Below are 24,443 nucleotides of genomic sequence, written 5' to 3' on the forward strand. Positions count from 1 at the left end.
GCGACGTTTACCGAAAATGAAACGAAATACACGAATTTTGCAGTTTTGGCATACTTCTTCTACAGACAAGAGCCACAGAAACAGAAGTACGTCCTCGCCGATTCCCCCGGCCATTTTCGGCAGCCGAGTACATCGAGAGATATCAATCGAAAAGAGGAAATGGAAGCCGTTTCTCATCGCCATCAGTATCATTTCGGACAGAGTTATGCACCTCTGGGCCCGGGCGTGCGTGCATCGGTGGGGCACTTCCCTTGACAGGAAAACACCAATAAATGTCACCGACTCCTCTGTGACTGTGCCTAGGCCAGGGTGTCTGCCTGGAATTTCTAATGTCTCATTGGGCCTGGCCCATGGCCCTGGGCGCTGGGACTACCCTGTAGCATTGGCCGGACAAACGGCGTATGGGAAAAGTAGGAAGACCATCTCTCAATCATTTCCTTCTCTGCGACTAACTTCATATCGGTTATTAGTGGCACAAGTATTGAAATGATCCTTGTATTCGACACCAGGTATCCACAAGTCGGTTCATGTAAATGGATTCAATCACTGCAACATTCCCACATATTGTTCGGTCAGTCAATGGTTTGTTGAGTTTCATAAATCAATGAAACGCAGCAGCAATTCTAAAAATGCAGAGCTGCAAGTGCGGCCCCTGCCCCTGAACCTGCCACTGCCACATGCCACATGTCTTTGGGGTCATTGCTTTCCGTAGATAACCAAAATCAGGAATTGAAATGCAGCCCGCGATGGCCAGACATGACGACAATTTGTCTGCGATAACCCGTGTGGGGGGTAGACACTAATGTACGGCACTCGAATTTATAGTTCCGGCTGTGGCGGAGAATCTCCCGGCGAATGGGAGAATGCGAAAGTAAAAGTGTGCAAATGGCGGTCTGGTCTCGGTCTGGCCGTGGCGCGAGAATGAACAAAAAAAACGTGCAACAATAGCAGGAGTTTGGGGCAGAGAAGCGGAGGCGGGTGGGAGCTCAGGGAAGCTGGGGGCAATCAAAGCCACGGCACGACTAGGAGGATGAAATTGAAGCCGCCCCTCCATGACTTTATCTCCGTCTTGCTCTGCCGCCAGATGATCATCTGTCCCGAAATCTGGGAGCATTCATTGGCCGCTTGCGACACCGTCATGCGCGTTGTTTAATTGAATAGAGCTTTGTAAAAGCCTTGTAATGGCCTGCACAGATTTCGCCATTTGCGGAACGAACTCAGATAGCTCTGAGCTCGCACAGTTCCCCACTGATACGATTGGGAGGGGGCTGGTTCGGTTTCATGTCTGGTCGGGGGCCATAATTGAGATGCTTTTGGGGCGATAATAAATTATGAAGGCAAAAACTGAAACAAAAATAAATGGACGATAAACGGGGGGCGAGCTCCCAAGAAAGTGAAATGCGGACCCTCGTCTCTCCCGTGTTCGTGTTCGTATTCGTTTCGTGTTCGTGTTGGTATGGAGAAGCCAAGGCAGAGACGATTAGGCCAGGGATTAGGCCAAGTCTCCAAGCCATAAATTATACATTGTTTTTCTCCTCAGACCGAAAGCTAACGGGACTGTGCCGCCACATCACAAAAAGGGAAATCGAAAGTGCACTGAACCCGCTTAAGGATTAGGTTCGAAAAAGTTCGGATCGTGTCTCCGTCAGTCCGACTGTCGAAGGTGTTGTGTTCCTTGATCGGCAACAACACGGTACAGTTTTTTAGGGGCAATATCGCGCGATACGATTGCGCCACAAACAAAGCGAGAAGGGGAGCCACTTCTGCTCAGACTCTGCTGGCCAATTGTACAATGATGTGGTGTTAGGGCTGTCCAACAGATAACCGACAGATATCTCAGTTACGTTCCTAAGCGCCCGCGACGTATACTTAATGTATCACAAACCTTATCAGACGGGGAACTCTGAATAGCCCCAGCTGGCCAGCCCTATAAAAGCGTGGGGGTGGGCCAGCTGCTGGTCAGTTATCAAAAATGTTGTGGCCAAAAATAGTTTCCTTCGCGCTGGTCAGCCTGTGCCTGGCAAGAGTCCACCAGGCCGCGAACCAGGACTCCTCTGCGCGCTGCCCCACGGGCTTCAGCCGAGTGGCCGACAAGTGTCTGTTGGTGGGAGCTAGCTGGAAGAATTGGTTCGAGGGCGACCGCTACTGCCGCACCCTCAACGCCAGCCTGCTCAGTATTCGGAACCAGACGGAGTTCAACCTAATCAACAGCTACCTGCCGGAATTCGCCGCCTACGAGCTGGAGCTCTGGACATCTGGAAATAGTCTGGGGGACCCTCAGGCGAACTACTTCTGGCAGAGCACAGGCAAGGAGGCCACCTACCTGCCCTGGGCCACGGGAGAGCCCAAAAGGGCCAGCGGTGACTGCCTCAGTCTGACCGCCAACTTCACCATGGAAGCGGGGGGGGAGGTGGTGCTGGGCGAGCACCGCCTGACCGTCAGGAACTGCACTCTCTGGGGTACCGTCATCTGTGAGACCCAGTTGACGCAGTACAGAACAGAGCTATGCCTCAATCCGAATGCTTTTTATGAGGCCCAAATACCCGTTTAGAGTAAAATATAGAAATTCGCTGGAAGGCGAGCTAAAAATATGTATAAATCAGTATTATTTTGGCTTATAGGTTTAAGTTCTTGGCAGAATCATGGTGACCCTGTCAAACCAACGTCGCAACGTTGATATTCAATGGATAGGCGGCTCATGGCTGTCAAATGATAACTATAAGATAGCTCGGGTGAGTCTGTAAGTGCCCCCAACTTATACTTAATATTCTACGAACCTTATCGGACGAAGCACTTCATAGTCCCCTGCTTTTGTTTGTTGAAGATATCGTTCCCATCGGATCAATCTATCTCGCCGAGCAATTGTCTTTTTACGTGCCCCGAACAATACGAGTACGAGTATATCACTCGAGTCTACTTTTACTATTCCCTTGAACTTTCCCTTGATAATAGATAGGTAATATTTGTTGATTGAAGGAATCTTGGAGCCACTGGAATTAATACTGAGAAGCATCGAAGTCAACCTCGAATCTTTTTGTTCACATAACTTCTTGCCCAATTCGTGGCTGGTTTCGTAACTATTTTCATATTTCGTCGGTTTCCCAATTGAAAGCGTTTTCCTCGGGAAAATGTAATTGAGAACTGTCATGCAATCAGATATGATTGCAAATGCAGACTGTAGATTTGTTGGCACTGTCTTGGGTTTCTGTTTCTGTTTCTGTTTCAGTTTCAGTTTCGGCTGGGGCCTCAGCTCTGAGTGCTTCAGTCAGGCCTGGCATTTAGTGGACAATTAGCAGCATTGCGTGTCCCGCCGTCCTGCAGGGGAAGTGGTGGGGGGGGGGGGTTCGAGCACTCCTAAAACCCGAGACTCGTGAGTAAGTCTCGTCCTAATGGTCAGTCGCTGCAGGGTAACAGTTAGGGCCCGACTTCCTGGTTACAGTGGGACAGGGCCAGTGCCAGTGCCAGTCCCAGTCCCGTCCGCACTCAACTAGCCCATAGATGGATGGTTGTGTGTGTGTGTGTGTGTGTGTGGATCCCAGCCAGCAGCGTGACTCATAAAACTACGACGATCCGAGACGATCCGAGAAGATTGGAGAAGAGAGCGGGAACAAGACAAAAGAGAACATCGATTTGTGGCAGCGCCTGCGCAAAGCGTGAAATTTATGCGACCCACACGCAGCGCCACTCACGACCGCACCGCTAAAAACCTTCACTGCGATGGGGCAGACGCAGACACAGAAGCAGACGGAGACGGAGACGGATTCGAGGCAGACGGGGATGGGGAGCAGCTGGCGCAGTCGGAGCAGTCGGAGCAGCCGGCAAATTTCATTTCTCGCAATAAATCCATGACTGATTTATGTACTGCACAATCGTTACAAATCACAAACGTTTACGTTTGCTGAATGAACGTCCGTCGGTGTCTGGCCGCCGCAAACGTGTGCTTGTCTTTGTCTGCTGCTGCTTCGTTGTGCATCTGCCTCCTGCCTCTCGAGAGGAGGGAGACGGCGGAGCAACGTGAGTGGCTCCTCCACTCACGTGCTGCTGGCCTTCAGCTTCAATCAGCACAACATCACTCGCAGAGCAGTTGGAATTGCATTTGAATTAATTAAAGCTCAAGATGTGCTCCGTCGAAGACACGAATCCGCAGATCCGACTTCATTCAGATTTGTCAAATAAATGAGTCGAACTCTGCAGTCGGATACGGATCTGAACCACCTCCACCACCGACTCCTACTCCTACTCTTACTCCTACTCCTACTCCCTTCTGTCTGGTAGTTTTCAGACCCTTCATCGATCCCAGAACGATTCGCATAGTTCGCATATAGTAAGCCGAACCGCAAGCTGCAAACAACAAGTGACGTGAACAAAATCGATCACCTCCAGCGGGGCGAGTGCAATGGCAACTCTGGAATGGCAATGGAGCGGGAGATTTACATACTCGGCACTCGCGGAGTCAAGACAGGGGCAGAAGCAGATGCACATGCAGAGTGGATGGCCGGCCTATGGTTGCTCTTGGTGTCCACGGTTGACCACTTAAGTTGACGTCGTCGCGGCGCGACTTCCCGATGCGCTGCTTGATTCTCGGTGCCTGCCCAGAGGCGCATGCCTGGCAAGTGGACACAAGATCGAGCCAGTCGAAAGCGGAGTGGTTCGGAGAAGGCGAATGGTAATGAAGGAGGGTGAATGCCAGGAGGGGCCGGAGGAGATTGGCACCAAGTTGGGACAAAAAGTATGACTAAATGCATGCAAGGTATTTAAATGAGACATTTTCAGACTCCATGGCCAGGCTGCGGCATGTGGACAGCTCTGGAGACAGCGATAGCTTTTGGCAGTCACAAATGGCCCAAGAGAGGGTATTTCCGAAGAATGGTATCCAAGACAGAAAAGACACAGGCTGTGGACACTGATTGGTGAAGTTGGAAACTTTCCCAAATATTACTTAATAAAGAAATTCAGTCTCAGAGTATTTATGATGCGGCCTCGTTCTGCTGAACACTCTGCTTATCTGCAGAAATGCGAACTATTTATGTACATTTTGCTGTGGCGGCTGTCACTTTTGGGTGGCTGCATCCACAGTCATAGTCCAGACGCAGCCATGAGTGGAAGGAGGAGAGAAGGGGTGACGGGGAGACGGGGCAAGTGTGTGGCCGCAGGCCGTGCTAATTGTGTCGCTAGTGTCAGATTTATGTGGCGCGATCAATCGGTAATATATGCCAGAGAGATCGAGACCCCAAGTCAGAGAGTCGGGTATCAAATTATAATTCAATTTACGAATAGACAAGCCATAGACCACCGGGGTGGCCGCTAAACACATTCCGAGGCGGTTGTCGGTCGTCGAGATTGGCTCGTAAATTGTCCAAATTAATTCATAGTGGCACCGATGGCGACACCTACTCGTTGTCACCGTTACACCTCGCCCATCTCATCCGCACCGCACCGCACCGCACCGCTGCTTACCTCTGCCGGAGCAGCGCGTCTTCATCAGCGGCGCAACCGGAATGGAAATGGGCAATCGGCATGGGAGAATGTTCGCTTGGTTCGTTAGTCATAAATTTATAGGCTTTATTGAAACATCAATTTGGACACCATAGCGGACGACACCGACACCAACACGGACACCGACACCGACACCCCAACCCCGGCCCCAACCGATGCGACGACCAGTTCAAAGTTACCCAATCCAATTGTGTGCCCCGGAAAGAGCTGCAAGACTCGCGACTCCACGCGTGTCGAGCTGAAGTTGGAGCCAGGGCTGGTGCTGGTGCTGGTGTTGGTGCTGGTGCTGGAGTCGGGCCGTCAAGGTGGTCCAATGATGCGACCAACAGCAGCGCCGCTCGGTTGGTTCCTTTTTGTTTGTGTCTTTTTGTGGCTCTTCCACCGCCTAGAACAGGTTTCTGCTCGCCCAAACAGAGTCCGTCTCTATTCTGTCTGATCATTCGCTTTGCGGATTCCGATTCGAACTCGGATCCAGCCAATCGCCCGCCGCCTGCCCTGTTAATTTTGAACAATTTTACAGCTAGTTATGCAAATGCTTAGCTTTTTTTTGGATAGTCTTGCTCCAGGTCGGGGCAGGGCGGGCATTATTCCGCGATGATCTCATAGCAGCAGAGTAGAACCAGAAGAGGCGGGACCACAAAAAAACAACTGCGACTCGATGTCTCAATATAGCATTCTTTAATGTTGGATCTCTGGATATCTCTCCCCCTCGCACCCAGGGATTGTTTGATCTGTTTATTACTTCACTTCCTTTAAAAGGACATCATCAGTGTATCGCATAGGGGGGAGCAAACATAGGCACTTTTTCTTCATAATACAGATGCATATATTTATTATGTGGTTAGTGTTTTTCTGTTCATATCATTCATATTTACAGGTGCCGATCTATAAGGAAAATGGACAAAGGACTCTACATATTATTGGAAGTTTATCCCATATCAGGGATTATCTGCAATTGAAGGTAGTGAAATATTCTGAAGATTCGTGAAAACCAAAAAACTCAGAATCGTAGAGTATAACCATATCAAGCAGATTGAGTACCGGATATAAAAGTTGATCCATTTCAAAATGAGCAGCGGCAACGGCAGCAACGTTACGTTACGCACCGTAATTACTCTACATGATAACTACATGTTCACAGTGGCGCTTCTTAAAATGTTGTACACTTTGTTGCGCAGCATATATGTTGCGAAACTTGTAAATTCATACATGTTGTGAGACGTAACAGATGTATTCTACCTGACCGTCAGCTGTCTCTGTTAATAATCTGTTGATAACAGTATCATTTTCCGCGGCTTAACTCGGCTTGTTCCCCTGTTTAAGTCGATTTTTGAATGGTTTTTAATGGTAAGCTAGGGTGACCTGTATACCAGATTCGTGTAGATGTATCGTCTGCCCATCCGCCGATCCGTTTCAATCTCCCGAGGAGGAGGAGGTGGCCAAGGCGCAGCCGGATCAGCGGCAACAGGTGGCACAGGGACAGGCCAAAGCTCAGGTTCAGGCTCTGTAACAGCAGCAGCAGCAAGCATTAGCGCAGCAGAAACTGCAGGTGACGCGCATCCTCTTCATCACCTCCCACCAACAGCAGCACCTGCCCTGTCGACCAGAACGACAACTTCAGGAGAACATGTCAGTATCACCGCAGACACCAGAAGAGGGCCGACATCAGCATAATTTTGCCCACTTGCAGATCGACGTACACTTGGCCGCCTAACGGTGTGAATATGCACGCACCCAATGCTGGAAGAAATCATTGAAATGCAGGTAACTTTTGGCTAGAAATCACTCATTCATTCCGACTACCGCATCGGCAGAAGAACACCATTTTGGATGGCCTCCTCTTCGGAGGCAGAAATGCTTAGGGATTATCAATGTGCAACTGTTTCAGGCTCAAAATGATGGACTCCAGCTTCAGAAAGCTCCCTCAGCTCAGCTTTCAGCTGTAGTGTGCGCGAGGACATGTGCGCAGTCCTGTGTGGTGGCAGTGGGTGGCAGTGGGTGGCTCACTGTTGGCCCAAAAGGACATCTACTATAAACAGGCGAAACTCAACAGGTTTAAGCTCACTTGGCTCTGGGCGCTCCTCGAGTTCAATCGCGAAAATCCGAGACAATCACGCCTACCGAGAGTAGAATTGCGGGCTCTAGACCCACGGTACATTCCAAGCACTTTCCGCTAATAGATAATTGAATTTTTTGTCATTGTTGTGTGAGAAATTTAATGCGGGAGTACGAGGCCGGGGACGAAGCCGTGCAATAAAGATTAAAGGAACTTTTTATGTGCGTGTTGTGCGATTGATTGGAAATGCGCTGGGATATGCGATTCGTGTGAATAACAAAACGGGAAGGAGTCTGCAAATATGTACATAGTACTTATATGTGCACACATGCATACTCAAATGAGTTTGGGCTGAGTGACTGGCTGCAGCGCGGCCTGCGATATAGTGGGAAATATTCTTGATTAGCCGATTAAGCCATATACCTATATTTACACCTAGCATGACTTAATGACAATTTGTCAAGGCAATTAAAACTTTAATTAATAAATGTGCTCTTGTGAAGTGTGAAAAGTAAACTGAACTGTCGGAGCTACAACAAAGAGGGAAGGATGAAGGATGTGTGTCCACATAGATACGATACACTCGAACACACAGAGGGAGAGCGCAAGAATAGGATAGTCGGACAGAGGACAGTGCGACCATCGCGTAAAATGTTTACTCAGTCGCTACACTGAGCGAAAAGGGGCGACGATTGCCGCCAGCCAGGGCCTGGGGGGAGCAATCAAATGTGCTTTCAATTAAACTCAAAGTCCCAACCCCTTTTCACCAGCCCCCAACCCCGCACAGCGAGAGCTTCGTTGCCTGGTGGCTCATCCATCAAATTTGTTGTCCTGACGCTTGGACGCTTGGACGCTTGTGTGTGGGCTAGTGCTGGAGCTGGAGCTGGGGCTGGGGCTGGGCCGGGGATGGACAAGGGGAGGGGGGAAAGAGCGGGGGCGTGGTCCGGCTACCCATATGTGTTTATCTGCCATTCTTTGCAATCATTCTACGCGCCCTCCTCGTTACGGCCCCATTGAAACTCAACAAGTGTCGCGCAGTCAAACTATCAGATACAAATTGAACACACACCAATTATGTAAGGCTAACATTCACAGATACATTTGCAGTTCCAGCTCCATCTCCATCTCCAGCTCCATTTCGAGCTATCATCATTTGTGTTTATGAGGACGTCTGCATCTCATATATGTAGACCCTCGTGCCATACATGCTCGCCCGAACAATCAGCAATATGCTAAATGGAAAAGCGCACAAATTGAATACGGACAGCGCCATGCAGCCGGACGTGGAAAGCCGGGACCCGCTCGCAGCAGGCGCCAGCGGCAGCAGAACCACCCGCGTTAAGATCGACATTAGTAGCTGCCCCTCGACTAATCCGACAACTGCTGGCGACCCGTCGGGCGGCGGAAGCTCCCATCTCCTGATGGTGCCCGTGCCCACACACCACAATCTGCAGCTAGATAAAATTTCCGTACGCTCGATTAGTTCCGAGGATATATCGAATGGCGGCACCGGTAGGTGCTGCAACGCCGCAGCTCGTAATCCGGCCATAAAAACGGGGCGACGGCTGCAGCTGATGCAGGTGAGTTCATAGAGGGGCAGATGCCGATGCCGATGCCGATGCAGATGCAGATTCAGGTGGCAGAGGGACACACACATGTGCGAGTATGTATGTGTGCTCATATCTGGATCTGGAGCAGCATTAATTAGCGAATACGCATGCATCTTAATTAGCCGGAGTGGTCAGAGTCACGTGCCGCTGAGCGCCACAGACCAGACCCTCTAATGAAGTGTCGCGATTAGCTTGCCACGATAAACACAAATCACGATTCCTTACCCACTTTGCCTTTGCCCCAGTCAGCGATGCGACTGCGGATGGTGAGGCTTGGTCTGGACCAGCTTTGACGGCAAATGAAAATAGATGTAGTATCGACGGCACAGTGGGCCCCCGCATAAAGATCAAGAACTAGCGTACCTAGAAAAATCCAATGAAACTTCGGAAAGCTCTTTCTTGATCCTTGCAATTATAGAATTGATTCGTGAACACTACATTTGATAGCTTTTATTATGTAAACAAACGAATTTAATGTACCGATGAAAAGATATGTTTACAGCTATAAGTTTTGCACAGTTTTGACCCCCTCCCCTGGCTCCTTGTACTCGTACCACATGCAACACTGCGCTCTCATTGACATGCGAATCCTCTTGCAGATGATAATTCTGCCATTTATACCAATATTGGCATTGATTGTGCAAACTTCGGTGACACTACAAGAGATCCTGGAGTACCGAGCCGCCGTGGCTGACATCGAGACGCAGGTGAGTCCCAGCCGATGGAAAGAAGCAAACAAATCGAAGAGAAGGCAGCCGACCTGGCCGCACTGAGCACAGGTCCTGCCTGACTTCTCAAAGGCGTAATTAAAATTTATTGCTGAAATTCAATCATCCGCCAAGTACTATATGTTAGAGTGGGGTGGAACGAGGCGGTGCTCTGGTCTGGTCTCTGGTCTGTGTTCAATGGTCTTTTGGTGGTCACATCAGTGCGCACCACAAGAAAGCATAGAATCCTCTGCAAATATTTGTTTGTTCAGGTAAGCGCCACGAGGACCCGGTCACAGAGCCCGAGCACTCAGCGTTCGTCCTCTACCCCTACTTGCTATACACCCACTCCACCCCTGTGTCCACGCGTCCATCTATAATGCAAATGCGTCTTCCGTGGAAAATGTGAAGGAGAGAATGAAAAATTCTGTGTGTGAGGTCGGGCAGGCAGAGCCTGGGACCAAAGTGAATTGATAAGGACGCAATGCGAATATTCCACAGCAACAGTTGCATAGAGAGAGGTAGAGAGAGAGAGAGAGAGAGATAGAGCGAATAAGAGGAGTACGGGTAGAGGTTGTGGCACAGGAGTAGGGCTTATGACAAGTGGCTGGGCGTGGAGGGTGGGCCCCTTTGAATGGGGTCACGTAGTTAGAATGCAAAATAGACGATAAACAAATCAAGAGGGGGTTGCTGGTGGAACTTTCCATTCGAAGCTAAGATCCAGTGATAGCGCTGGAGCGAGAAGTTCAATCGATGAATCGGTCCTGTCCTCTACCCTCGCAGGTGACCATTGCAACAGACTTGGGAAAGGTGGTCACGCGACTGCAGCTGGAGCGCTCCGAGGTGGCCTTCTACATCTTCACCAACGGCAGCAAGCAGCGGTGAGTGCTCAGCCAACTAAACGCCATCCTGTTCCTGTTCCTGTTCTGAGCGTCCATTCTGGTTCAGGGCCAATCTGACGCAGCGTTTCGCCATCACGGACCATGCTCTGAACAACCTGACCACCTGGAGTGAGATCAGCGTTCCAACGGCGCCAGACGAGGATGAGGACGATCGCGAGATGATGTTGAACAGAAATGACTTCCAGAGTCGCTTGAATGAGTTCCGCGACCGTGTGCGCTTCGAGCCCGAGGAAAGCTCCATCACGGAGGTCATGAACTGGTACACATCCATAAACCGCGGACTGCTGCACCACCTAAACGAACAGATCAAGGAGACGGACAACAGTGGCGTGTGGCGGTGAGTCCTCATTTAAGGCCCTCGTCTATCGTCTAATACCAACTCTGAGTATCTGATCTCCGATTCTGACTCCCTTGCAGGTATCTCGTCGGATTCAAGAACTTGCTGAAGAGCATCGAGTGCCAGAACATCGCGACCTCTTTCGGCATACGCTACTACGGACGGGGCTCGCTGACAGCCGAGAACTTTGTCTCCTACGTGCGCTACGAGTTCATGGCCCGCGAAATGATCAACTCCACGCTGAACTACGCGCCCATGTTGAAGAGCATGTACACCAACATAACCAGCACCAAGAAGTTCCATCGCGCCAAGAAAATGTTCGTATCAGCGGGTCTCACCTGACCGTTTGACCTGATCCAAGCTCTCTTCTGCAGGAGCAACACTCTGCTGAAGAACAATCCGAATGTTTCGAACGAACGCAGCGCCATCGAGTACTACGAGCTGATGAATAACTACACGGACGATCTGAGAATACTGCAGAAGGCTCTCCGACGTCAGATCAAGTGAGAGATTCGACCAAACCCCAAAACATTCCATTCCCTTGGTGACTTTTGGTTTTCTTCGCTTGTTTTTCTACATATTCAGGGAGTATGTGGACAAGACCCTGGTGGAGGCTGACCGAAAGGAGGCCATCGGCATCGCCATCCTCGTCGTCGTCCTGCTTGTGTCACCCGTCATCATCATTTTGGTGCGGAATGCAGCTGCCACCATACAGGTGAGGTGTATCAGAACCGGAACCCCAAACAGAGGCCCCTGACCCTGACTGACTTTAATTTTCACTTGCAGCACTACGCCCTGAATCTGTCCCAGAAGGCAAAGGAGCTGAAGCGGGAGAAGCGCAAGAGTGACTCACTGCTCTTCCAGATGCTGCCCCCTAGCGTGGCCATGCAGCTGAAGCAGACGCAGCAGGTGGGTAGAAGCTGGCATCCACCCCCTTGAGCAGACCTAATCAAATACTTGGCAGGTTCCCGCCGAGCTCTACGAGGCTGTTACCATTTACTTCAGCGACATTGTGGGCTTCACCGAAATCGCCGCGGAATGCACCCCGCTGGAGGTGACTTCCGAGCACGGGGGCACCTAAAAGGTCCGTTTAAAGATTTCGTATCGTTCGCAGGTAGTGACCTTTCTCAACTCGATCTACCGCGTGTTTGACGAACGCATCGAATGCTACGACGTCTATAAAGTGGAGACCATCGGCGACTCCTACATGGTGGCATCCGGTCTGCCCGTGAAGAACGGTAATTTATGCAAATGTCGCTGTCAGTCAGCCAGCCGTTGACAAGCACCGACCCTTGCTCCCAACTCCCCACCCCGATAAGGATTTGCGCTAATTTAACTTTTATTTGTGCCCATGCGCCATAATTTATGCCATGGAATTTTTTACTCTTCTCACATCCCAACCGCCCAACCCTCGTATCAGGGAACAAGCACATCACCGAAATAGCAACAATGGCGCTTGATTTAATGGACGCATCGTCAGTGTTTCGGATCCCCAGGGCCGGCGACGAGTTCGTTCAGATACGGTGCGGCATGCATACGGGACCCGTGGTGGCCGGCATAGTGGGCACAAAGATGCCTCGCTACTGCCTCTTTGGGGATACGGTTAACACGGCTTCGCGCATGGAGAGCACCGGCGAGGCCCATAAAATACATATCACAGAGGAGATGCACGACTCGCTACAGCAGGTGGGTGGGTTTAAGACAGAGCATCGCGGCCTCATCGATGTGAAGGTGGGTTCCTCCTACTCTGCTGAAGAGAATCGAGTTCCCATGTGGCTTCACTCTATTCCAGGGCAAGGGGCTGATGAGCACCTACTGGCTGACGTGCAAGGATGGTCCTGTACGGGTGCGTGAGGAGATCTCCTGGCGGGCGGACATGCAACCGGTATTCCTGGATCATCTCAAACTGCATCCCCCAATCGACTACAAGCTGCCCAAGCGAAAATAAGCCGCAAGTGGTACATACAAGTGTACGTGGCATATGTCTAGCCTAGGCCAAATTACTGTTATCTATTCACGTATCCGTGTGCAGGAGTGCGTGTATGTAGTTGCTGCTTTCTCCGTTTCTGTTGCCGTTGCTGTCGCTCTCTGTCTCAGTGTGTTTGTGCCATGTCTTAGAATCTATCTGTGTGTTCCACTTTTCTTCTCTTTTGACGCTTTGACGCCCATGCGTCTCCATATAATCTGCAATGTGAACAACGAGATTGAAAAGATAAAATACATACAATTTATAAACCAAACATCTTTCCAATTGATTGGCGGCGGCCGCGTCTAACTTATCGAGCTTAACTTAAAGAGACATGGAATATACTGATATCTACAGAGAACAAGAATTGGTACACGGATCAGGATATACATATATACAAGAAACTAATCAAATGCATGAATAGGCCAAAAAAATGCAATCTAATACAAGGTCTTTATTAATTACGTTTGAAAGCATCTTTATATAATATTAACGAAATAGGGTATACAAATACCCATACGCTGGTTGACAAGAAATGAATCTGCAAATACCAGCAACATTGACGTCACAACATTGAGACTGTTTTTGTTGTTGAATATTTTTGTGTAAACCGTGTTTTTGTCAAAATACAATACATGCAAGTACTTAAAAGTATTTAATCTTGAACAAAATTGATTCAGCAATCATATAAAATTATGTGGGCAAAGCTGGAAGATGTATATAGCTAGTAATATTCGACGGAAGGTCAAAAACCAGGAATTCGTCGTAATAACCGGTTGACAACAATGATTCCCTGCAACACTAATTTTCATACCCTAGGGAAAAGGATATTATATAATTGAGAAAATGTTTGTCATCCCAGGCTCCGTAGGTATCAGGATCGAGATATATATATCTTCATAACAATTAACGAAATAGGGTATACAAAGGCTTATACACGCATCATGTCTTCAAACACAAGCAACATTGCGACTGTTTTTTTGTTGAAACTATTTTGTTTAAACCTTGTTTTAGTCAAAATACAATAATAGCAAGTATTTAAATTAAACCAGTCAATTAGAAAATAGGTTCGTTAAACAGATAAAATTATGTGGGCATGGCTAAATGTTCTATATAGCTAGTAATATTCGACGGAATATCAAAATCGAGGAATATTGGTTGAACTTGGATAATTCGTCAGTATATTACGGTATATTTTTTAAATGAGACGGTATATTTCTGAGGGTCAGACCGTATATTTTATCGCACTAGTCAAAATTGAAGTTACCTGCTTTTGCAGCTGTTGACTCAGCCAAACTTTTTGAGACAAAAAAGGTAAAGAAAGTACACAAAGCTGTCATGGCCAAGATAATTTCCCAAGAAACTTTCGATGGTGTGGTCCAGGAGAATGTGCTGGAGTTCTCCATGAGCCCGGCCGAGGCAAAGGAGGAAACAATCAAACAGTTTGAGGCACAGGTGCGTAGGATGGGATATTACTAGAGACTGCGTGACCCGAAAAGACTATTTTCAGGGAATAAATCTGGCCAACATTATTCAAGATTTGGCTGTCAATCCGCAATCCGGCAAACCCTTAATCAACGAGATGGTGGACAAAATTAAAACGCATATAGGTCAGAAGGAGGCGGATACTCCCCAGCTGCTGGATCAACTGGCCATCTTGGACGAGGAGTGCCAGAAGTCGCTGGCGCACCGGGTACTTGCGGGAAAGAATGGAGCTCACGATGCATTGATCACTTTGCTAGAACAGACCCTGGCCGCGGCAGAGACGGAGCCAGAGAGCGACCAACATGATGCTGTGCTGAAAAAATGCCTGCAGGCCGTCAACAGTTTGACAAACAAGCAACCGGACTTGTTCGATGCGGAGGCAATGGCTGTGGTCCTGAAGCTGCTGGCACTCAAGCAGGAGAATCGACTGGAGATCACCATCCTGACGTTGCAGTGGTTGCAGAAAGCCTGCATCATGCATGAAGTTAACCGCCAGAACATAATGAACACACCTGCTCTGAAGCTGCTGAAGCCGCTGCTGACCAAGGACAATGCTCGCCTGATGAGCGAGCTGACTGCCGTGTTCCGCTTCCTTGTTCTAGACGACGACATACGCATGGAGTTTGGCTGCGCCCACGAGCACGCCCGGCAAATAGCCAACGAGTTTCTCCTGCCACTTGTGGAGCTGCTGCCGGCATACCAGGAAGTGGATGTGCTGGGTGACTTACTGCTCACCATTGGCACACTGGCAGTGCGCCAGGAACTGTGCACTGCTATCGATGAGGCGGGCGGCCTGAAGACTATCTTTGAGATCATGAGCAATAACCTAGAAGAGGTGCGTTTGAACCGCGAAGCCTTGAAGCTATTGCGAGCCATGGCCGGTCACGACGCAGTTAAGGCTCACATTGTGAATCAGGGGGTGGCGCCCATCATCAAACAGCTCCTAGAGACACACCAGTCAAACGAGAATATTGTAGCCGCTGCCTTGGCCTGCATTACAACGCTGACGTTGCGCGTCAAGGAGCACAGTACGGCCTTCTTCGAAACAGGAATCGCCGAGGTACTTGTAGAGGCTATGCGTACTCATTCCAGCAACAAGATTGTCCAGCGGAACGGGGCCTGGGCCATACGAAACATGGTATCGCGTTCGCGCAGCCAATGTGAGACTTGGATCTCGTTTGGTGTCGAGGATCTACTCAACACGGCAATGACAGAGCACCCAAGCGTGGCGCAGGACATTAAGGCCGCTCTGCGGGATCTAGGCTGCACTGTCCAGCTGCGCGAGGAATGGACTGGCACAGCAGAGAAGAAGATTGCCGCCTAGCACATGCACTCATTAATAACAGCGACAATTGATTATGTATTTTGTATTTTTATAACCTAGGTATAACTTCATTATTCTGCATGCCAGCACGAGCTACACACTCACTCCTACTATTGATAAATCGTGCATTTGCTAACCTAAAATATCATCCTCAATAGCTATCGCAATCTATTCACAACTGAGGCAGTCTTGGTTAATTTCCCTAATAATCAGACTATCCGCGGCGCCTATTTGCCGATCTTAAAATTGCGCAGCGTTCCGGCCTTCAGGCGCTGGTTGACATTTCTGGCCAAAGGTGCCTGCACGCCATTAGCTCGACTCTCCTCCTCGGCGCGTTGCGCAAAGGGATCTATCTTTTCGGAACCGCCCATTCCATTGTACACAAAGTTTGTGCCCATGGTTGCCGCCACCCCAGAACTGCCTGAGCCCAACATCAGACGCGGTTTCTTGAATATCGAGTACTGCAAGAGACGCATAGGATTATTATTATCATTTTCGATTTGCTGGGCCATCCGCTATCCATCGTTAATTTACCTTTGAACTAAGATCACTGCTAGTTTTGCGTACGGTGCCGCTGGCCATACTCACACCGGAGGCACCACTCATTATAGGAGATATGCTGCTGAGTCCAGTGCTGCACTTGGTATTCAGAAGGTGACTCAGCCCCACGCTGCTGGACTTGATGTTGAGGTATGGGGAATTCGACTCTTCAATGCGCTTGATGTTTTCCTTCTGCAATTGGTTGCGATGCGTGACAGCGATCTTTCAAGCCTTTGTATCCGAGTACTTACAATTGTGGGCGAAATGGTGACACGCTTCTCATCACGCTTCAGCGCCATAATGTTGCTGTTCAGACCGGTCGAGCTGTTGGGCGAATCCACATTGATCGGTTGATCCCGTTCCAAAGCAAGAAGCTGAAAGAGATTCGCGTGAATCAAGGGCAACTATAGAGAACTTAGCTACCTTCTCCTGGTTCTGGTAGAGATCGCTCTCCAGATGCGAAATCCGCTCTTCCATCGTACTGCAACACAGAGAAGCCAGATTAGATCAACCAACTCCCTCAGGCAAACATGCTCACCGCTTCAGGTCGATTTCCTTGCGCAAATCATTCTGCACCAGCTTAATTACGTTTCGAAGCTCCGTCTTCTTGTTCTCGCACTGCCGCAGCTCCCGCTTTAGTGTGGATACCCAGCTTGCCAGGACATAGGGATTGGCCTCATTCTTGAGCAGAAGTTCGGCATCCGCAGAACTAGCAGCCAGAATGGCCGAAACACCTTCCATTGATTGGACTTGGAGTTTAAGAGACTTGTTCTCCCTGCGCAAGCCATCCAGCAATTGGGCTTCGCTCTTAAGGAGGCTAATCTGTTCCACGTAGCTGCTAACCAGGAACTCCTTCTTCTGCACCTTCTGTTCGAGACCAGCGATGGTCTTTCTGTAAAACGAGGGCAAGACTGCAAGATTGTGGTCTTTCCTTTGTCACTTGTAAAATGTTACTCACAGGCACTTTTTTTGCGTATCCTTCAGCTCCTTTAGTTGCTGCTCCACCTTGTTGAACTCCTTCTCCTTCATTTTCACGGCTAGATTTGCGTTGTCAAGCTGCTCCTGCAGTGAGCCAACATCGATCCGACTAACGTCCAGGTTAGCCAGGTTGAAGTAGACGCGCCAAATGTGCCGGGTGGTGCATTTGTTGCGGCACTGGGGGCATGTTTTGGAGCTGCAAATGAAACCTCTTAAGTTGCATTAACAACGCACAAGGTTCGACGGCTTTACCGATCCAGCCATTGGTTGAGGCAGTTGTGATGGAACAAGTGGCCACAGATGGTGACGTACACCTCATCAGATTGTGCGAAGAGTTCGGCGCAAATAACGCAATTCAAATTCAACATTGTTTAACTCGATGCTCGACACTACATAAAACAGTTATTACGGTAACAAAAATTCACACACGCCGTCTAGTTTGGCGCGTATCAAAACAGCTGGGCCACAAATAATATATATCGATTGAGCTTCGAAGTTTCGATAGTATCATACTATTGTTTAAAAAAATCATCTTTAAGATAATTTAATTTTATTTGCTTGGGTTAAATACTAGACAGTGATTATCTATAGCTGTACTTTAGCACCATGCTTTTAGAGCGTCTTCAATGTGTTTTAGAACATTTCAGACGGAACAATCGGTAGTATCGATAGTAATAGTAGGGGTATCATAAAAAGAAATTTATATTATTTAAAGTAAAGATCAAAGGGTTATTCGTATGGAAACGAAAAAAATGCAGTAATTATAAAGATTTATCTGTTGGAAAGTTTTCCGTATACGAAGTGGTACTAAACTTAAGTTGTTGAAAACTCCGCCAAATAATGTACAAATAAATCATCCATCGACACCCCGATAACATTTCATACCATCGCACTATCGATTGTTTGGTAGCTGAAAAACGCGTTCAATATTCGCATGATATATATAATGTAATTATATATATTAAATTATACTACTTTATTTCGTATTATTCATAAACATCCGTTGGTCCGGTCAGCTATATCCAAAAATTGCTGAAGCCAGAGGAAAGGTGGAAGTTTTGCATGCGCACTAGACACCTTGTCAACGCTAATTCGTTTTTGTTGGACCCACACCAACGAAGCAGTCAGTGGCGAAGGAACGAAGAAAGCTGAAGAAACCCAGACAGGACCAGAGAAGAAGGAAGAAAACGCAAAATAAACAGCAGTGCGGACAACGAGAAGAAATCCATCGCATCGCCTTGTCGATTACAATGGCTAATATGATTAGCAACAGCCAAAACTCCAGCGCCAAGAACAGCAGCAGCAACCAGAGCAATAGCGCTAACTACACTTACAAAAACCACAACAGTGTGAGTGCGGACAGCGGAAACAGCAGCGGCGAGGCGCGACTTCGCGATGTCTGCAACATGCTCAACCCCGGGCCCAGCAGCCACTACATGATACCAACAGGTGGCTGCTCGTACGATCACATCATTGCGCTGATGCGGGACCTCGACCTGCAGGACGACGGAATTGTCCTGAACGCCAAAATCAAGACCATCGAAACGGACTTCTGCAGCATTGTGCGCGACGAATCGATGCTGTGGTATGTGTCTTATTTGCCTAGTCTGCTTGTGTGTGTGAATTGGTGGCCCATTGATGATTAATAATATTATAAGTAGTATGTATGGTTTTGTTGTTGGTGTATTTTTTCCCGCATATACGTAAATGTACATATGTATGTATGCTTGTATCACATGTATGTACAGTGCGTCGCAAAAGAATACGACTAGTGTAAGACAAGCGACCAGAAAAGCTGTTAAGATGTATGATTGCATGCATGAGTGCAGGTCATACGTGAGCCGCCCAAGCTTATTATCACAAAATTCGTATTTTTGCATGCCTCAAGATTTCGCTATTTGGGGAGGCACTTGATTCGGTGTGGTTTCACAGGAGTCGGCACCCAGAATGAGGTTACACCAGCTCTAATAGATGGCCGTACAGACAGACAGTCAGGCTGACATGGCTATATCGACTCGTTTGTTGATGCCCACCAAGAATAATATTATATACATACGTTATGAAGTCGAAAACGTTCCTTCTTGCTTTTAATAGACACCTATATGAAACACACATATTTTGATTTTTGTTGTGATTGAAAATACGATACCATACACTTCTGAGATGCACTGTATATACTACTGATATGTGAGCGCGCGAGTCGTTGTTTGTTTGCAGCGTGTCTTAAAAATTTACAACTTTTCATATAATTAATCGATGTGCGAGAAGCCTCTTGCCATTGAAATAGTTCAAATTGAACATTTTCTCCGCCGTTTGCTTATCAAATAATGTTGTCTTTCACGAGAAACTAAAGTTATGATACCGTATTTATATATACATATGTATGTATATTATAAGCATATGTTCATGATTTTGCATTTGTATTACTCATACACAGCGAATCCATGGAGTATATGAACAGCAAGGCACTCGCGGATGGCGATACAGCGCTGAAGTTTGCCCTGCTATTCTCGTCGCGGACCTTCGATGCCCTGGCCATGAATTCGACCAAGGTGCGCAGCTCCATGCTCAAGATCCTAGAGACAAACTTCATTAATGCGGATGCGTATCGGCTGCGCGACAAGAATCGTCTGTACAACTCGATCACGCTGCTGGGCGAGTACTACCATCGGGTGCGGCTGGCGGACAACGCTCCCATTACCATTTTGGGCGAATCGCTGCTGAATCTGCTGACGCGCGAGCTGAACGACACCTCGGTGGTGATCAATGCACGCCTGGCCCGTCTCGTTCTCTCACAGATCACGCTCAACGGGGAGATAATGCGCAAGCGCCACACGGCGGATATCAACCAGCTGCTGTTCCACATCAGACGACACCTGATCATGCAGCCCGCGCTGACGGCCAAGGTTAAGGCCATGCTCCTCATGGTCCTGGACCTGTTCTACAGTCACTTCAAGAACGTGGGACACGACCTGGAGGCCATGTATACCAACTATTTGGTTGTGGAGGAGGGCGAAGAAGATGGCGCCAATAACAATGGCTCCAGTGCACAAAATTCCGCTGAAGAGAACGGCTCCAGTACCAATACCTCCGTCCAGGACCAGGAGACGTACGAGGGTAAAGCCACGACTAAAAAATGGAGCGAGCAGGTCTGCGAGGACTCCTTCTGCGACATTGGCTATGGCGAGGCAGATCCGGGTGAACAAAAGTATCAAGAAAATGTAACAAATTCCTATCCTTCCAACACCGCCGCTGAGCCTGGCCAACGCCATGTACGCCGAGGCTATCAGCCGCGACAAGCACCAAGACCACTGAAGCTGCAGCAGCATCATCAGCAACCTTCAGCTAACGTAGAGTACGTATATCTCACTGGAATCGCTTCCACTGTAATGCAATCATCTGTTTCGATTCCTCCGACAGCCCCCAGTCCGACCAATATCCCTCCATGGCCAGCAGCGAAGACCGTGACGAGAGCAAGCCCCTGCCCAGCTGGCGAAAGACACGCTTCAATCGCAACCACGAGGGCAACCAGAGTAACGGTCGCTCGCGCGACCAACAGAGGCGCTACAGCGTAAGCTGCGACGACGACCAGCACAGCGTGCGCAGCGAAAGCGGAGGAAACTTACGCCTCTATACCATTCAAGACCGCAGGAAGCGCTCGCAGGAGAGGCACGAGCTCAACATGATCGGCGGTGCCAACTACAACAGCATTGTGAACTCCAATTGGGACCAACGCGACCGAGACGATCGCAGTGAGCGCTCCTACATGAGCAACTACGAACGTGGCAATAGCTACAAGCGGGGCGGACGCTTCAATAACCGCAACACCTACGACAAACCGCCGCGTTTCCAGAAGCAGCAACAACAGCTTCAGCAGCATCCAGGCGGTCCCCAGAAGATACACAGCGATACTTGGCGCCGCTCGAACACGGCCATTAACAGCTCCTATCAGGATGAGAACTGTGCGTTCAACTCCAACGGTCCGGAGTCAAACAGTCGCAGCTCGTCGAGGGCCCGCACCCTGCCACGACCAGCCAAGTCACAAATGGACAAACCCAATACGTATCGTTACAACCAGAGTCCTACTCGTGGAGGAGGAGCTGGGGGACCACGTAGCTTCCCCCGCTACAGCAGTCAGAGTAGTTTGGCCAGCGAGGCGTCCAGCACATTCGATCGACGCCAGCAAAATTCGCCGCATAATCCGCAGCACCAGCCCCAACGCCATCGCAACTTCACACGCCGCTCACAGCCGGACATCCATCAGCCGCAGAACGAGGAAAACTGGGACCGCCGTGGGCAGGAACAGCCGCCGCCGGCACCCTCAGGCAAGGAGGAAAACGAGCTGGTGCGCAATGCACAACAAACCACCAAGTACATGAACTATCTGTCCGCGCAGAAATGAGACAGGCCGCCGGGATGGCGATCAACCCGGCGTCGGCGTCGGCGTCAAAAGCTGAAGGAAAAGCTGGCGAGCATGGAGGGATTATCATAAGTAAAATACATTTTATAAACTAATTATTTTAGTTTGTAAGTCTAAAGCAGGTTTTTGTCCACAACTTCCAAAACTACTTCGAAAGCTATTAACCCTGTTTGGAATATTTTAAATTGTTCATTGAATTTGCTGTTATGTTTTCCAAATTAACTTGTGCAACTAGCTAAGAGTAGACTGTTTTGTTTCCCGTCTAAACCTGAGCTCAAATGTCAAATTGTACCATACCCTCAATCTCTAGCCACCCTATTTTCGTCTTCAATCTGATCCGATCACAAGTAATTCTCAAATCCAAACAAAGGCTCAAGCAACACAAAACAACAGACACGCATGCATGCATCATTACATTACACATCGGATCCAATCAACTTGTAAATATCAATATAGTATATACGAATGTCTTATCTATGACTATAGTCACACACCATACACACGCACACCCACACCCACAAACAGTCAGACTCATTTTTAAATACATAAATATACAATTTGTTTAGAAACTAAGTACAAAAAGTCAAGGAATCAAGATAAATCCTATTTCTATTGAAAGCGAAGCCCTGTTGGATAAATGTTACACACACGTTGAGCATATAAAATCGTATTTTAGCTAAATATATACTTATACATATATATACTAAATGTCATGTTACTGTGCAGATTCAGCAAATTTATTAAACAAAATATACACATCATGCATACAACTAAAGCTATTTTTAAAGAACATTTTGTAAGGCCCTTTGTTGAAACAACAATGGCAGCCAGAAAGTAGAGGATAGTGAGGAATACGAATATGATTGTATAGTTACAACGTAGTCATATCTATAGCTAAAACCATGTTCGGGGATAACACAAAACAGTTCTCAGCATGCGTATATGATACAAACACTAATCGGAATACACATACATACGCTATGTTTAACAGATTTGAATATAATAAACTATTACATAAAGATGCAGTACGAATCGGGGTAGCAGGTTATCCAGCAACTGTATTTTATTTTTATTTGGGTTATCTATCCATGCACAGTCAACACTGATTCACTCTACATATACGACACTGTACGAGAGGTTCTCGATTCATCTCACGATGGGGATGGAGATTCCACTTCTACGCGAGGTGTAACCACCAAGACTTCATAGCTAGATGTGTTCACCTCCTGTCCGCGGTGCGGAATGTACATGACCTTGTGGGAGGGATGCACTTTTCCCAGTCTCTTGATGCCTTCGTAAACGCCGAGTCCAGTGTACGTCACCTCGCCAATCTCGGAATAACCTGTCGGTAGTGCGTTTGGGGGGTAACTGCCAATGGAACCAGGTACCCACTCGTGATCGCAGTCGGTCAACACCAGGACCTCCACCCCTTCGATAAGCCTATAGGAGCGGCAGCTCCAAGAGCCAAACGCTGCCTTCTTCTGGGGCGCATAGCTCGCTGGCAGCAGATCGTCGTTGAAGTAGCCACGGGCTACATATGTGGGCAGACCATCCTCATCTGTGCCACACTGAATGGCACCTTCCGGTGCGTTGTATGCGTCCCGGGAACTGTTAATGTCGAGGTCCATAGGTACCCATTGAACAGGCTGCTTTGGTGGCTCTTGGTCGTCGAGCTCCGTGCGCTCGGCGAAATTTAGATAAATTCGATGAATGCGGTTCCGATGGCAAGTGGCCCGGCACTGGGGACACGTCGGGGATCTTCCAAGCCAGCGCGTCAGGCACTCCCTGTGAAATACATGGCCGCAACTGGCAGTGGAAAAAATAATGTCGTTTGCCCGGTAGAATTCGTTACAGATGCCACACAGAACGTTCAGAGACGGAGAAGATTCATTCGGAGCTGTTTCGCCCTCCATGTCTCACAAAACAGTAACAAGTAACAGTCGGATCGGATCGGAAAGCGGAGTTCCTTAAATTTCACAATATTTTGATACTTTAATTATTGTTGACGAGAGCTTTGGGAAGCACCATACCGGTACGATGAAATCATGGCATGCAATACTATCGTCACTATACCATAAATGTATACTGTATGCTGATGAGCTTTCGTGCGGGCGAAAACAGCTGAAGGAAGAAAGAAGAAGAAATAAGCTGATTCAATAGGCGCTAGATTCAAACCTGTTTTAAAATTCTTTACAACAAAGCATCTTTTTGATTGATATAACGGCAAATTTTCAAAACTACAGGAACAAAATATAATCGGTCGATGTAATCCGATCTTTAGGAGGAATATATAAATCAACCTTATTTTTTGTACATACTTTTCTAAGATATACTGTGTAAAGAAGAAACGATTCACACGATTCAGTGACATCTATAAGTAGGCGGTCTGAATGAGAAAAGAACAGGGCTTTTAGAGCTTTCTAGCTTTCAGAGAAATCCAGAACGCGAGCTGTGCAAATTTCTAGCGAATGACGAGCCGTAATTTATTGTAGGCAGTATCACAATCCACTTGAGAGTTATACAACCCAAATCAAAAGGAGTATTTTCTGCCGCGTTTTCCGAATTTAATTTCATTCCCTGGAGTATTCTGTACTTTTAAAACTTTTTGTGCTGCCAGCTGGC

At 48.2% G+C, this 24,443-nt stretch overlaps 6 protein-coding genes across 8 annotated transcripts in view; 4 read left to right on the forward strand and 2 right to left on the reverse strand.

Moving 5' to 3' along the window:
* The window catches only part of LOC108158635, an 86,455-nt gene extending 73,107 nt beyond the window's left edge, over positions 1–13,348 (forward strand). Inside the window, exons 3-16 of one of the 2 annotated variants that reach the window (XM_033391402.1) lie at positions 6,374–7,125; positions 7,187–7,260; positions 8,660–9,132; positions 9,762–9,869; positions 10,653–10,750; positions 10,818–11,108; positions 11,189–11,425; positions 11,483–11,611; positions 11,694–11,823; positions 11,895–12,017; positions 12,073–12,162; positions 12,223–12,346; positions 12,529–12,839; positions 12,901–13,348. In XM_033391402.1, coding sequence (XP_033247293.1) covers positions 8,758–9,132; positions 9,762–9,869; positions 10,653–10,750; positions 10,818–11,108; positions 11,189–11,425; positions 11,483–11,611; positions 11,694–11,823; positions 11,895–12,017; positions 12,073–12,162; positions 12,223–12,346; positions 12,529–12,839; positions 12,901–13,056 — 2,172 coding nt within the window. In that variant the 5' untranslated portion in view covers positions 6,374–7,125; positions 7,187–7,260; positions 8,660–8,757 and the 3' untranslated portion in view covers positions 13,057–13,348. Of the gene's footprint in view, positions 1–6,373; positions 7,126–7,186; positions 7,261–8,518; positions 9,133–9,761; positions 9,870–10,652; positions 10,751–10,817; positions 11,109–11,188; positions 11,426–11,482; positions 11,612–11,693; positions 11,824–11,894; positions 12,018–12,072; positions 12,163–12,222; positions 12,347–12,528; positions 12,840–12,900 lie in introns of those variants that run through there. The other variant, XM_017291116.2, reaches the window with a different exon arrangement.
* On the forward strand, positions 1,955–2,592 carry LOC108158640 (lithostathine-2). Its single transcript, XM_017291123.2, has one exon. It carries the CDS (start codon positions 1,973–1,975, stop codon positions 2,549–2,551), a length of 579 nt encoding a protein of 192 aa, XP_017146612.1. The 5' UTR covers positions 1,955–1,972; the 3' UTR covers positions 2,552–2,592.
* Positions 13,349–14,313: 965 nt separating the features above from the next.
* LOC108159477 (armadillo repeat-containing protein 6 homolog) lies at positions 14,314–16,031 on the forward strand. The gene is made up of 2 exons (XM_017292804.2): positions 14,314–14,529; positions 14,585–16,031. Exons 1-2 carry the CDS (start codon positions 14,413–14,415, stop codon positions 15,881–15,883), a joined length of 1,416 nt encoding a protein of 471 aa, XP_017148293.1. The 5' UTR covers positions 14,314–14,412; the 3' UTR covers positions 15,884–16,031.
* On the reverse strand, positions 15,912–17,861 carry LOC108159478 (E3 ubiquitin-protein ligase TRAIP). Its single transcript, XM_017292806.2, has 7 exons — positions 17,654–17,861; positions 17,382–17,597; positions 16,962–17,315; positions 16,847–16,904; positions 16,675–16,797; positions 16,418–16,615; positions 15,912–16,344 (listed from the first exon to the last, which is right to left on the reverse strand). Exons 1-7 carry the CDS (start codon positions 17,767–17,769, stop codon positions 16,111–16,113), a joined length of 1,299 nt encoding a protein of 432 aa, XP_017148295.1. The 5' UTR covers positions 17,770–17,861; the 3' UTR covers positions 15,912–16,110.
* Positions 17,862–18,288: 427 nt separating this feature from the next.
* LOC117187777 lies at positions 18,289–22,596 on the forward strand. Its single transcript, XM_033390612.1, has 3 exons — positions 18,289–18,986; positions 19,839–20,756; positions 20,822–22,596. Exons 1-3 carry the CDS (start codon positions 18,652–18,654, stop codon positions 21,801–21,803), a joined length of 2,235 nt encoding a protein of 744 aa, XP_033246503.1. The 5' UTR covers positions 18,289–18,651; the 3' UTR covers positions 21,804–22,596.
* LOC108159479 lies at positions 22,540–24,114 on the reverse strand. Of its 2 annotated transcripts, XM_017292808.2 has the most exons (3): positions 23,997–24,114; positions 23,852–23,942; positions 22,540–23,787 (listed from the first exon to the last, which is right to left on the reverse strand). In XM_017292808.2, exon 3 carries the CDS (start codon positions 23,732–23,734, stop codon positions 22,973–22,975), a length of 762 nt encoding a protein of 253 aa, XP_017148297.1. In that variant the 5' UTR covers positions 23,735–23,787; positions 23,852–23,942; positions 23,997–24,114; the 3' UTR covers positions 22,540–22,972. The 2 variants fall into 2 exon arrangements, with proteins under 2 accessions (XP_017148297.1, XP_017148296.1); XM_017292807.2 differs by having other exon boundaries at positions 22,540–23,942; positions 23,997–24,113.
* Positions 24,115–24,443: the final 329 nt, after the last annotated feature.

Source organism: Drosophila miranda, chromosome 3 (assembly GCF_003369915.1).
Source record: "Drosophila miranda strain MSH22 chromosome 3, D.miranda_PacBio2.1, whole genome shotgun sequence".
Classification (NCBI taxonomy): Eukaryota; Metazoa; Arthropoda; class Insecta; order Diptera; family Drosophilidae; genus Drosophila; species Drosophila miranda.